The sequence below is a fragment of the Melanotaenia boesemani genome, chromosome 1 (genome assembly GCF_017639745.1).
Source record: "Melanotaenia boesemani isolate fMelBoe1 chromosome 1, fMelBoe1.pri, whole genome shotgun sequence".
In the NCBI taxonomy this organism is placed as follows: Eukaryota; Metazoa; Chordata; class Actinopteri; order Atheriniformes; family Melanotaeniidae; genus Melanotaenia; species Melanotaenia boesemani.
The window spans coordinates 17,278,617-17,292,636 of record NC_055682.1 but is presented as its reverse complement, the minus strand read 5'-3'; the positions used below and the strand labels follow the sequence as shown (position 1 = coordinate 17,292,636).

General features: G+C 37.0%; 1 protein-coding gene across 1 annotated transcript in view; it reads left to right on the top strand.

The window, feature by feature from the left end:
• LOC121643644 (ephrin type-A receptor 6-like) overlaps nt 1-14,020 on the top strand; it is a 73,150-nt gene that overhangs the window by 2,575 nt on the left and 56,555 nt on the right. Inside the window, exon 2 of the mRNA XM_041991176.1 lies at nt 12,082-12,146. Coding sequence (XP_041847110.1) covers nt 12,082-12,146 — 65 coding nt within the window. The remainder of the gene's footprint in view (nt 1-12,081; nt 12,147-14,020) is intronic.

The following is a 14,020-nucleotide window of genomic DNA, read 5'->3' as shown; positions in this document are numbered from 1 at the left end:
TAGGTGTTTTATAGGCTAAGTTTATGTCTAATTTCATGTATATTTCAGGAATATTCAGGAAGTTTTTCATTCTTATTACATTTTTTTACAGTATGCAATGACTTCCAATAGACCATTCTCAGCTTTCACCACTCATCACGTGACTTGCACCTTGGTGATGTTCGTAGTTAACAAAAAGATAGACAAAGCAGGCGTACTGTTACCTACTGGATCAGCTGCTACAGCTAGATTTTCACTAAAAATAAATAAATAAATAAATAAATGTGTGAGGCAAGGCAAGTTTATTTGTGTAGCACAATTCAATGACAGGGTGATTCAAAGTGCTTTACAGAAACAGGAAGCATTATTTAACATTAAAATCAAATGAAAAGGGGAAAAGAAAGAATGCTGGATAAAAACAATTTTAAAACATGATCAAGTTTAAAACTTCAAGCTAAAAAAAAAAACAAATACATATTTGGACTTCTAAATAAAAACTATTGAAATGCAGCAGAGAAAAGTGCGTCTTTAATTTAGATTTAAATAAACTGAGTGTTTCAGCTGATCTGAGGCTTTCTGGGAGTTTGTTCCAGACATGTGGAGCACAGAAGCTGAGTAGGTAGGTTCTGGTAGGTTCATATTAGGTTAAGAAGTCACTGATGTATTTTGGTCCTAAGCCATTCAGAGCTTTATAGACCAGCAGCAGATTTTTAAAGTCTATTCTCTGATGAACAGGCAGCCAGTGTAAACATCTCAGAGCTGAAATGATGTGGTCCACTTTCATGTTCTTAGGGAGGACTCGAGCAGCAGAGTTCTGAATAAGCTGCAGGTGTGCAATTGATTTTTAGGAAGCTGTAAAAACACTGTTAAAATAATCAAGATCACTAAAGATGAAAACATCGACTAGAGATGACTAGTTCCAGGTCTTCCTGAGACATCTGATCTTTTACCCTTGATATATTCTTAACGTGATAGTAGGCTGATTTTGTGATTCCTTTTATTTGTTTTTCAAAGTAAGGTCTCAGTCCTTCAATAAACTCAGACTTTTTGCCTTGTTGGTGTGACTTCAGTAAAAGTCCTAAGATTTCCTAAAGACTTCCGTTTTTAGTCTGCGATCGTGAAAATCGTTTGGTGTGAGCCCAGCATTAGAAAGGTTAGATTTGAGATCGGCCTGTAGTTGCTCATTTGTGTCTTGTCTAGATTGTCCTTTTGTAGCAGAGGCTTGATTAGAGTTGTTTTTAGAAACTCTGGGAAGGTGAAAAGTTTGTTTTGTATGCTTTCAAAGTTTATTTATGGTGGTCTTCTCTAACTGTAAATATATTTATTCATGAAGCAGTCTTAAAATAGGAAGGTTGTCTCTCGGTAATAACATTAACTCCTAAATATATCATCGGGGCATCCCTAATTTTTACATCACGTTAACGTTATCTATGTATGCTGTTTTTTTGACATGGAGGAAATACTTTCTTTCAGACACTTTCCACAGCTGAAGGTCTGATACACATCCTGCCATGAAATGTCTTAAAGCCTTTAATCTGACTTTTAATGATTTTAATTCTGCCACTGTGAAGTGTGACTGTCAATTATCTTGGTAGTAGTAAATTTGAAGCTGAGGTAAATCAGGTAGCAATATCTCCATCAGTTTTTTTTTTTACCAGGAATTTAGAAAACCATATGGATTTTCAGCAACAACAAGCCCACTTTTTTCAAAATATGGCTGTCTGACCACAAAAGTGCTGAACTGTGATGGACTGGTGACCTGTCCAGGGAATACTCTACCTCTCACCTGTTAAAAGTTGGGATAGGCTCCAGCTTACCTGCCACCCATAATGGATAAAGCGGTACAGCTAATGAATGAATGAATGAATGAATGAATGAGTACCTACAGGGGTAGTTGAAAAGCTGTGTGTGTATGCAGATCAAATCTTGAACAATTACTAGAAAATAGGGGTGCAACAGGACACCAAAATCAGGTTTGGTTGGTACCTTGGTTTTAAGGTTATTGTACTGTTCTTTTTCGGTAAGGAAACAAATATGAAACCTAAAACTGCTTAACTTTGGTGTAAACAGGAACATGTTTAATTACATTTTATATGAAAAAAAAAAAAACTGCACTAAAATTTACAATAAAACTCTTGAATAAATAAAATTATGGCATGAATAGAAATATAGTATGTCCTCCCAACAAGTCTGAATAAGCAGAGTTTTTCAGATAAAGTCTGTATTCAAAGTAAAAACCCTTCAATGATTTTGGATGTTTAATTTACATTACAGTAATTGTTATTGTTAAAAACAAAAGCTGTCAGAAAATATAAATATAAGAAAGTCCTTTTTTATGTCTCTTTAAAACTGAAACAATTTAAATGCCGTAGAAAAAAGGCTTTCATGCTTTCTGTAGTGATTTTGTGCTTCAAGCACAGTTTAACTCTGATTTCTCCTTAAAACTGTTGCTAGTTATAACGTTTGCTAGCATAGTGCAAAGCATTTACTCTTCTGTGGGAACCCAGTACCATTTGAAAACAAATCAACACCATGGCATTCTTTCGGTTTTCAGAACAACCTAAACATGACATTTCCACTCTTGTGATGATGTGATTTTGGTGATGTTTGCAACTTATTGATACTGACATTCAGAACAGTGAACTAGCACAAAAATACCTTATAAGATGGCTGGAAGGGCTCATGAGAGAGCAGTACATCCTCAACTCTGGACTGAGAGATCTCAACTTTATTTTTGTCATCTACCACTATGCTGCCCTTGAAAAATTAACTACTTACTGAAATGTCATGTCACAATGTCTTTCTAATGGATTGTAACACCACATTTTTGCCATGTGGCCAAATATATATACAACTCATTTTCTGGTGAGACTGGACTGATAAACTGTTATGATTCCAGTCAACCTCTTCACACCCTTTTATGTGTTATTGCTTTTGTTGTTAAATAAGTTGCTGTAATATCACATATTCCTTTGGGATATTTAGATCACTTATTTCTGAAGGGATTTTCATTTATAGTTATAAAAGATTAAGGATTTAAATAAACACTGGGGCTAACCAGTGTATTTAGCACACAATCTTGAGCATCTTTTTCTTTTTTTTTTTTATGGGACAAAGTTGCCAAAGGTGGCCTAAACTCAAATACTGAAGAGATGTCTTTGCAATGGGGAAATGCTGCAGCAAACATGAAACCCTTTTCATAACGTTTCTGTAAGTTCATCTGTAACTCACAAACTATTGCAATTACATCACGTTTCTTTTCTTCTGGTTTTTGACTAACTTTTGCTAATGTAATAATCCATACACAAAAAACTGTATTAAAACATACATTTATCTCATACATGAGTGCTTCAGCACCATTTCAGAAATAATTTGTGTTAATGCCAACATACCTGAAAATGTCTATTTAAATTGCGTTCATGTTCACTTTGCATGCATATGCATTTAGTTGGGTGCTTGACAATTCAGTGAAGGTCAAGTCATTACTAACACTGTATGCACAACCTCTTTAACAAGGCATTACATGGTGGTGACTCTAAAAAGATTAAAGTAACATAATGGTGCCATGGAAATAATTCCAATGGAAAGTCAGTTTGGAGTTCTGTCATGGTGGACACAAATTCTCAAACTGTGTTCAACACATGCTCCAAAGTTTGATAGTGGAGGTACAAAGATCCTTCTAAGTAAGTAATCCATTTAAGTCAACACTGAAGTGTAGGAAGACGATAGCAGAGCAGAGTAAATGCAAGACTTACAAGTAGCACTATGATGCTAAATTAGCAGTTGATAGGGTTGCATCACAGAGAAGATCTGCCAAAGTTGAGTAGTGCTTCTTTAACTCATTTTCTGAGCGGAACCATCATCTATTACTTGTTTTCAGTCATTCCTTATTGCTCCTGTTTCAACTTTTAAAGGAATGTTTTGCTGGCAACTAATTCAAAATGAACAAATATTTGTACAAAAACTTGTTCACCATGTATTTAACCATGTTGGAATGTCTGTAGCCGCCTTCATGTTTGTACCCAATACTGCTAAAGATTAACAAACTATTTCATTTATTCTTTACACCTTTTCCTCATAGATTGGATTCATGGGGAAAAAAAGCAAATTGACAGACACTAGTTAAGCAAATTATCTATCAAGTAGAAACGGGATACTGACTAAAAGACGTTGCCTGCTCACTTGAATTAAAATTGCTCATCTGGTGCATAAGGCAAAAAGTGTGCTGCTCTTAGATTTGCTTCATTGATGTGTGGCCCACTTCACATGTGCATTAGTGTTCTCCTGCTGTCCTTCCCTGCAGCTTAGTGTTCAGTCCAATTACTTTAAATTCTGGGATGACGTCACATAGGAGAAGTTTTAATTGAACTTGAAGGTAATTGTATGCAGCTGGCAGACGTGCTTTGTGTGAAATTTTTTTTAAAATGTTGTTCACAGTTGTATTATTATGACTAGATAGGAGTTGTACGAGAAGTTTAGTGAACAATCACTTTAGTGAAAGACATTTAATTAACAAACAAGCAAATTTTCAATGACCAAGTTGATTAGTTAACTATTTATCTATTTTTCTGCTATTAGCTTCAAAATGAATCTGACATTTCTGAGATTCCAGCAGAACAACAACATTCAGACTCTGTCTTTTCCTCTTAACATGAGGAAGCAGCATCATCTGTATTCTTGATCAGGTAAATTAGATGCTGCTGTCCACTTTTATTATCATCATATATTGAACACAATCATTCTAACTCTACCAGCGCTGTTCTGAAGCCACATATCCAGGAAACTGCAAAGTAAAAAATAAATAGCTGTCTCTCTGTCAGATTTTAGCCAGCTGCTGTCTACTCAAATATCCTCAACAAAATACTTATATAACTGAAGATTCTGACTTAATGTTGAGTTTTTTGTGTTAAAAAAAAACTGCCTCTGAAAACAGTGTGTGTGTCTGCATATAAGAGAATATAATAATTAAAAAAAAATGTAAACTAAACTTTTTAACATCTGAAAAAAGGAAAAATTATTGGAACAGAGCCCATGAGTAAGGGAGATACACTCAAAACATACCATTCCAATAATAATAATAATAATAATAATAATAATAATAATAATAATAATAATAATGATAATAATAATAATAATAATAATAATAATAATAATAATAATAACATTTTATTTACATAGCCCTTTTCAGAAAACCCATCGATGCTTTACACAATAAAAGTACAAGTCAAAAGAAGGCCAATTATAAAAGGGGAAAACAACTCACAGAAGTTAAAATAAAAGACAAAACAGCTCAAATAAAAAGTTTATGTGCTAAAAGCTGAGTGAAACAGGTGAGTTTATAGTTCAGATTTAAAGGTGGCAGGGTCTGTGGTGTCACGGATGTATTGTGGGCTAGAGTTCCAAAGAATAGGGCAACAACAGAAAAGGCCCTATCGCCGCAGGTTTGGTGTTTGATCCTAGGAATGATCAGGAGGTTGGCATTAGCTGACTGAAGGGTACAGAAAGGGATGTAGGGGTGGGGCATGTCCTTTAGGTAGGAGGGGGCCTGGTTATGGAGTGCTTTATGTGTGAGCAAAAGGATTTTGTATTTGATGTATTGGAATAAGGAGCTAGATTTTAAAGGATTGGGGTTATGTGGTCTAAGGAACATATTTGGTTGAGGAGGCGTGCGGGAGAGTTTTGAATGTATTGAAGTCTATTGAGACAGTTGGTAGTAAAGGATGCTATTGTATTAATCTATGTGGGATGTTATGAAGGTGTGAAAAAAGGTTTCAGCTGCAGGGAAGGTAAGAGAGGGGTGGAGGTGGGCGATGTTTTTAAGAATGTTAGAAAGCTGTTTTTGTCTAAATGTTGGGTAAAGGTGAGTTCAGTATCAAAGATAACACAAAGTTTCCAGCAGTAGGACGTGGGTTAAATAGTGGAGTTTTTAAATGAGCAATGGAAAGTTTTGGCTGTAAAGGTAAGGGAAATCCTTAATCAGGACCAAAGATGAGAATGTTGGCTTTACTGGAGTTAAGTTTGAGAAAATTATTTTGCATCCAGAGACGAATATCAGAGAGACAGTTTGAAAGAGCTGTATGGGTTTAAATGTTCTAATCATGTGCAGACATTACATGTGTTTGTAGTTAAGTTAAGCAGTTAAGCTAGAGCTCTGCCTTTATAACATACAGTAATGTGAAGCTGGCAGAGGTAAAAGCAAATGTTGAATACAATGATCCAAATGAGGCAGCATTCTGAGTGAGATGCTACAATGGTCACTTTTTACACAGCTTCCTTCCAGTTTGATACAAAGTAAGGTCCTTACAAGCGCTGTTGATAAGACTGACAGCTCTGCAAGCAACTTTACAGCAGATAGTTTAAACCTCTATAGCTTATTTGTTTAATGAAACCTTTTGGGGTGGGGTTAAGCAGTAATCCATTTGGCAAACTGGTCAAAAACCTCTGTAACAACCTTGAGTAAATGGTTTGAAGAGGTCAGTACTGCATCTCCTCCAAGGCTTTTGGGCCTTTTGAGACCACCTCAACTGAAGTATATAAAAAGGAACTAAGTCCATATAAAGGGCAGGATATGAGTCCCATTGTCAGTTCTGTACATGTAGCAAGTTTATATACCCACTGGGGACCGAGGAAATGGAGTAAAGACTAGAGAAGTGAACACTGATGGCTGTATTTTCAATTTCTGGTCATTTCCCCCTGGTTTTTGTGCCTTTAACCCTCTAATTGACACAACATGCAATGTCATTCATCATTACAGTACTTAGATAGTTAACCACGTAACCTGGTGTTTCAAGCTGAATATCAAGCAACACGTGTCAGCAAGAGCTGTTTGTTCTGCAGTCCTTTACCTTGTTTGTTTTTCTTTAAACTAATCACAGTTCCTTTATGGTCACTGAACACAGGAAACAGTGAAGGTTAAAGGTGGATTTATGCGTGCGTGGTGTCTCCGTGCGGTTGGTTATAGCGTAGCTGATGCTGGTGCGTGTACTTTCGCACTCAAGCGTAGGGGGGTTTTGCTGTCATGTTGCAGTTTCTCCTTCTAATCTGAAGGTGGCAGCAGGGGTGGTATCGGCCAGTAAACTCACCAGGTCAGAGTTCTTTTGATGGTTCACTTCAGTTCGGTAGGTATTTTCTGTTTTAAAACAACAATGGCTGCCATTATGGTTCACTGTCTTTATTAGCTTGTGGAAGAAAACAAAGAACCAAATCAGATCAGCCACTCAACAACTTGATCTTCTGGTTAATGTTTTTAAAAATGGTGGTTACCACAGATTCAGCTAGAAGATCCAGATATCCGGCAGCACGTGATCCCAAACTGACCAATCACAGGGGGGTACCTCTGTGAAACCGTCTGGGTAGCAGGGGTGCACGTCAGGTCTGGAAGAGGTGCATGTCAAGCCTCTGTGGAGCTATGCTGAGCCTACGGTGGTTACGCAGAACCCACACGAGCATAAATCCACCTTAAGACCCATGCAACTAGAAGGGGTCCTTGTTTTGGTGGAATCAGCAGACAGCTGTTGTTAGCTAATTCTGTTTAGAGCTTTTGACTCTACAACAAGAACCAAGCAAGATTGCCATGTTACACAAAACAAATGTGAAATGTTTGTCAAAACTTATTATTTTCAGCACTGAGGTTGTTGTTTCTCATAGTGCAGGGGATTTAAAAAGAGTAACAGAACGAATGGAAGATGTGATATAAAGAATGTGAAGAACGAGAAAGCTTATACCAACTTTCAGTTAGTGAGATGAACTTATACTGTAGAGGAGCAACACACTCAGTTCAGCTTTTAATATTCTGTGGTAAATGTTTGTTCATATAGTGAACACCTCATAATACACTGATTATGTTGTAAGAGTGGAAGCTTTTGCTTTTAAGATAATTTTCTAAACTGTGATGGTACTCCTGTGTTCAGAAAACTTGGACATTTATAGAATAGTATGCTTCCAGACAAATGTAATGTAATTCAGCCCTCTTGGAAATGTAGGTTGGTGTGTGTGCGTGTGTGCACGCTCTCTGAGTGAGAAAATCTGTGTATCAAATTCAGCACTGTAGACTCGAGCCATTGTTTCCTGGCTCCAAAGATATTTGCGGAATTAAATTAATTAAGTGTGTGTGCTTATGTGTGTAGGAGAGGGACAGACAATCGGTAAAAAGAGCTGGTGGAAAAGTTTGCTGCTGTCAAACATGCCATGGAACATTGCTCCTGATTATGAAAGATTGTTCTAATTTTGTCAGAAATCAATATCATTCTGTCTACTGGTCGGTCTCTCCCTCCCTGCATCTCTCTATGTCCTCCTTTTTGAAAGGAGCCAAGGCAACCTTATTATAATTCGGCCCGTAATTACTGGCGGAGAATCTAGGCTAAATGAAGTCTCTGTAAATACTAAGTGGTTAATTTAGTCACTCTCAAAGTGTATCTTCTCTGGTTATCTAGCTTGTTCTCGAAACAGTCTCTTCTCCATTAAATTAATCCACATTTGGCAAAGTCTGCTATACTCCAGAGTGACAGGTCGTCCGAAGATGTGACTCTTTGGTCTATAATGTCGAGCACTGAAGTGGGACATACTTTATTGATAGAGATTGTAATTAACTGGCTGTGTGGAGACAAAGGAAATTGCACATTCATCACATCAAATTGGCTCAGGGGGTTTAGCATGGACCAGATAATGGCTGTCTTCATGCCTGAGCCGTGACCAGAGTGCAGACAGCCACAGATTGTTACATTGGTATGTACACAATGGTGTTGCATATTCATACAAATAAACACCTTTTAATATTCCCATGCAAAGACACCACCAGAGACTAATTACCGAGATCAGACTACACTTTGTTTTTGTCTTTTGAAATGATCAGTGTGTCAGATTAGTTTTTAGAGCCATAAATTCTCTGCATGACTACTTATCTGATCTGTAAGGTGGTTAATGATTCCACCCCAGAAAACCAACTAATGTTTTTGTTTGTGATCACAGCTTCATGAAGAAAAGGATCCACGCAGTGTAACTTTGTATTGAAGGGGGTCTTTGTCTTTTTCTTTTTCTTCAGCCAGTAGATAAAGGGTATGCCTATTGCTATGGGAAATTAATATGCACCCACAGCAGGTTAAAGTCACACTCACAGGTGTGATTTAATGGAGTAATGTATCTGACTAAAGGGTAATGATGTTGTTAGTAGATAAAGGTTTGCTGAAATTAAATAAAGCATAGTACATTTTTATTTTTAATTTTTTGCTTTCCTGTGCTTGCGTTATCTGTGATGCTGTGGGCCAAAATCACTGAGAATGACATAAATTGTAAGTGGCTTTTCTTTGGATATTAGGGCTGCTTTGTCTCTCATTTTGCAGTGCAGGCATTCTACCTGACCATTTTCACAGGAAACATTTATTTGTTAACACTGACCTATGAATCATGCAAGCATTAAAGGCATCTAATACAAGGGAGGAAACAGTAGCATGTCTACAGATAACAAAAAACTTGACAAATAATAATTCTAAATTGTACTTTATAGGCACTTGAACCCCCCCACCCCCCACCCCCCCCAAAAAAACCAAACAAAAAAACATAGTTTTACAGACATAAAAATAGTATTTAAGCTCCCTCAGAAATGGTCTCCATGGAAGGGTGGCTGACAAGAAGTCATTCTTAAGGATGGGAAACAGGGACAAAAGGCTGAAGTATACCAAATTACTCAAGAACTGGACTGACAATCATTGTCAACAGGTCTTATGAAATAATAAGTCCTCCCACAAGGGGGATATAGACCTTTGAGTAGCAGGATTAATAATACCAAAGAAGCTAACACATAAAAAACAAAAATAAATAAATAAAACATTGGAATGTGTTAAAGAGTTTAGAACTCCTAATTAAAGAAAGAAGGTTCCTGCTTTGTTTAAAATATGGGTGGTCATGCCAAATATTGAATTTATAGCTCATTAGAATTGTATAAACCCTGCTATTGCCTTATTTACTGTTTATGTTTGCACAATTTTCAATAAATTATTGCACCTAATTCTCACTGTCTTGGCAAGATGCAACAATATGAGGAGTGGCTCAAGACTTTTCAGAGTAATATGAATCAGGGTCTTTATAAAATGCTCAAGTAATTGGACTATGTTGATTGTATGACCATATTTTTTTCTGAACTCAGGACATTTGACTTATTGTGCACTTGCCACCTGGAACAACACACACACCAATGTAAAGCTTTTGTTTCTTTATGTGATTTAGGGGTTCAATTTTATTTATTTAGTTTCTGGTTGCTCTTGTTTTGAGTCTTTAGTGCTGCCCAACTGCTAGTGGACAAGAATATCCTAAACAAAAGAACTATATTTCTGGATTGTAATGCAACATTGAAATGTTGAGAGTGAGCCCTGCTGGTGGAGGCTTCCAAATCAAACTTTCATCACTAGAAAACCTGAATAAATAAAACAAAGCCTAAAACAGCTGAATCATTTATAAAATAAATAAATAAATAATAAAAAAATCAGGAAATCATATTCAAAACAGGTAGTTCTGTGTTATTTTTAGGTGTTTGATGAGAATTTGTGTGAATTCATCCAACAAATAGCTTGAAGGACAGATCAGTGCTCATTGGATTGCAGCTTGTTGTCTTGAAGTTACAAAACAAACATTTGAGCTTTGGTATTGATTTAAAAGGTATAAGCATAGCAATGAGTTATAAAATGGTCAGGACTGTCCCCTCAAAATGAGAGAGTTCAGGATTCAAAGCCAGCTGTTCAGAGTTTGTATCTTGTGGAGGGTTGTTGAGGGTGTTTCTGATTCACCCCACAGTCCACAGTTGTGTGATGTGCTGGTCTCTCTGGCTTGTTCTGTGATGGACAGATGTTCTGGCTGGAGTGCAACAATCACTTCCAATGTCAGTTCAGAAAACCGGATCTTAGGACAGAATGTGAAATACTTACAAAAATGTTGCAGCTATTAAAGGCTCAAAAACTTTTACCTTCAATGTTTTCTTTCTCTGCGCCATACCCTTAGGTTTTGAGTTGTCACCATGCTAGGGTTCCATGTTTTGTAGCTGTTTACTTAGCCACAAACTTTTACAATGTAAGGGGGGGGGGGGTTGGACTAGCTAAACTTTGTGGCACTGTCATGCAAGAGATCAGCTGTGTTAGACACATGCTGCTGTTTAAAGTACATTCAAGTTAGAATGATCTGTCAACATGTCACAAAATACATGATTAGAAAACTACAAAAGCTTAAATGGTAAGTTATTAATAATCTTGATATTCATGTGTCCCAGTTCTTGTCATATCACTTGAACACTGTCAGACAGAAAGCAACATCCATGGTATTTATTATAATCGCACGTTTTTTTTTTTACCACAACTGTTTTGGATTTTTTTTCTTAGACTTTTTTTTATTTTTATTTTATTTTATTATTTTTTTTACATTTTTGACTGTCTGCAATGATGAGGTTAAATGTAAATGTAGCTCTGAGACTAATTCTGGCTCTTCTGTCTACTTAGAAATTACCAAACTATAAGCAATGTAATTTTGAACCCTTCTTCATTATTAAAGCCTGACTAACTGAACTCTATGTTTTCCATTAATTTAATGTTCTTAATCACATTTTTACAAATTGTCACTTAAAAAATATTTTCTTAAATTAAATGTTTGATGTTTTTTATAGTGTCTCCATTTTCCTCTGTTATTTCTCTTTGGCTTTTTTTTTGATGAGATATTGCAGTTAAAAAATTAAAGAAAAGAAAAAGAAATCTGACCTCTGAGAAAAGCATACTGATTTTCCAGACTTCAGCCAAATGGAGGGCGGATGTGTGTCAGTGTTGGTGTTTTCCCTGACTTTCCTAAAAGCTGTTATTTCATAGGTGGTTGAGTCTGATTTGGGTTTTACAGCTCTGTAAGCTCCTCATGGACAGCTTGATAACTGTTGTGTGCTCTCTTTCTACTTTGTCACCTCCATTTCTCTTCTTTTTAAATTCACTGTCCAACCTCTCTCACACTCACTCTATTCCCCTTTCTGCTCTGGCCTGTCATTCTTTCTGCTTACTCTGTTGCTCTTCTGCTCTTCCAACCTTTCTTCTACATTTTCCATGACTTTCTTTTTCATCCATCCTGCTCTCTGTCTAGTGGTTCTGTTGGACACCACGACAGTGCTAGGAGAGCTGGATTGGAAGACCTATCCTGTCAATGGGGTGAGTAACATTTGCATTTATGAAGGCTTTTACCTTTCCATTTATTATACAATAATGAAAAAGCATATACACTCCCTCATTAATCATTTTCTCTTTTAGTGTGACACAGTTCAATCAGTTCAAATGTTTTTAACTTGACTTTTAGGCACATTTTTTCTATTCTGAAATCTTGAGCACGGGTTCAGAGGTTGACAAGATGTTCTCGCACCACAGACAGAGACAGACAGCAGGGTCTTATTAAAAAGAAAAAAGAGAGAGATAGAGAGAAAAAAGAAAGAGAAAGAAAGAAAGAAATAAAGAAAGAAAGACGGTGACATATGTGACAACCCTCTTTGACAGTAGTTACACCAACGTGTCAGTGCAGTGACTTTTTTGGAAAAAAGAAAAAGGATTTTTCCTCAGCTAAATCTGAACTGAGTGTGAATGACATTTTTTAAATGTTTAAGTTTTGCTTAATCCCAGCTGCATTTCATAGATGAACATCAGCATAGCTTTCCCTGAGATGTATTTTAAAACACATAGCATGTACACACACAGACTGTATAATGTTTGGTATTTAGCTCTGACCTTGTCAACATGAGGAAGCATCAAGCTCAACACAGAAGTGAGTCAAGACCAACAGTTGTAATTCCCCCCGCAGGGGAAGATAGACTCAGAGGCTACAACTGGATACTGAGCTGGATCTGAGGGGGGTGGAAACTCTGTGTTAACACTTGCAAGTAGAGCAGCAAATGACAGCGTAGCTTTCAGATGAGCAGTGTGCTGGATGCCATGCAGCAAAAGAGGCAGTCTGGTGTTTTTTTCTAGATTTTCTTTGCTGACTATCCACAGGTTTTGTGGGCTTTCTTGATATCTGTGTGCTCCTCTCCTTTTCTCTCTGCTTTAGTTGAGGCATTCTCAGTCTGGGCATGTGGGGTTCTGATAACCCCCAGCTTATGTTTCAGTGGGTGGCGGGTGTCAAAGAGTAGGTAATGGTCTGTGTGTGTAGATTTCTGATAAACTTCAATGTTTGGTTTACTGTCCTCCTCACTGTGCACAGCACAGTCTAAAAATGGCAGTGTATTCCCCTGACTTCCTTCCTTTTGAACATGATGTTCCTGTCCACTGAAAAGACTTCTGCTTCTTTGGTTTTGATTTGCACCTAGGTGTCATCTATATATTTGAACCAGAGGCTTTGTGATGTTTCCTTAAACTTAATACTGTGTTTTCCACTTCGTCCAGGTAGAGACTGGCCAAACTGTGACACTACAAACCTAATGGCATATCTGTGGTTCTGTCTGTGAAAAGAAAAAAAGGGGGAAAAATATGTGAAACAATAAGCCAGATGGTTTGGCAGGGATGATATCTGATCAGATGTGTAGTGGGTCCTAAAAAATAATGACTCAGGTATATGTGTAAAGGCAGGTAATGACAACAGCTTCATCTACAGCCAGACTCAGATTCTGGACCTTGTTACACAATCTGTGGCCTTTTAGATGCAGACTGTTCAATAAGATGCCCAACTAGTGGTAATGAGGTGATTTTTAGGAGGTGACTGAATGTAGTCAAGTGATGCGTCTAAGTAGCACTCGTTTTTCTTGTATCTTCATAAGTGTAGTGAAGTAATGTGTAAAGTGTGGTGAAATAAAGTGTGAAAAAAAGAGTAAAGAAGTTGGCTTTGTCCTGCTCTCTTAAGATTCTCACAATCCCATCAAGAGATTAAAGTTTCCACAAAATGGCTAGAATAGTACTTCACAAACAAAACAAGCAAGCAAAAACCCCTCAGTGGTCTCTGATTTTCCAGTTCCAGTGGCCTGATCAGAAAAAACCTGCATGAGCTTTGTTTCTTCTTCTTCTTCTTCTTCTTCTTGTTCTTCTTGTTCTTCTTCTTCTTC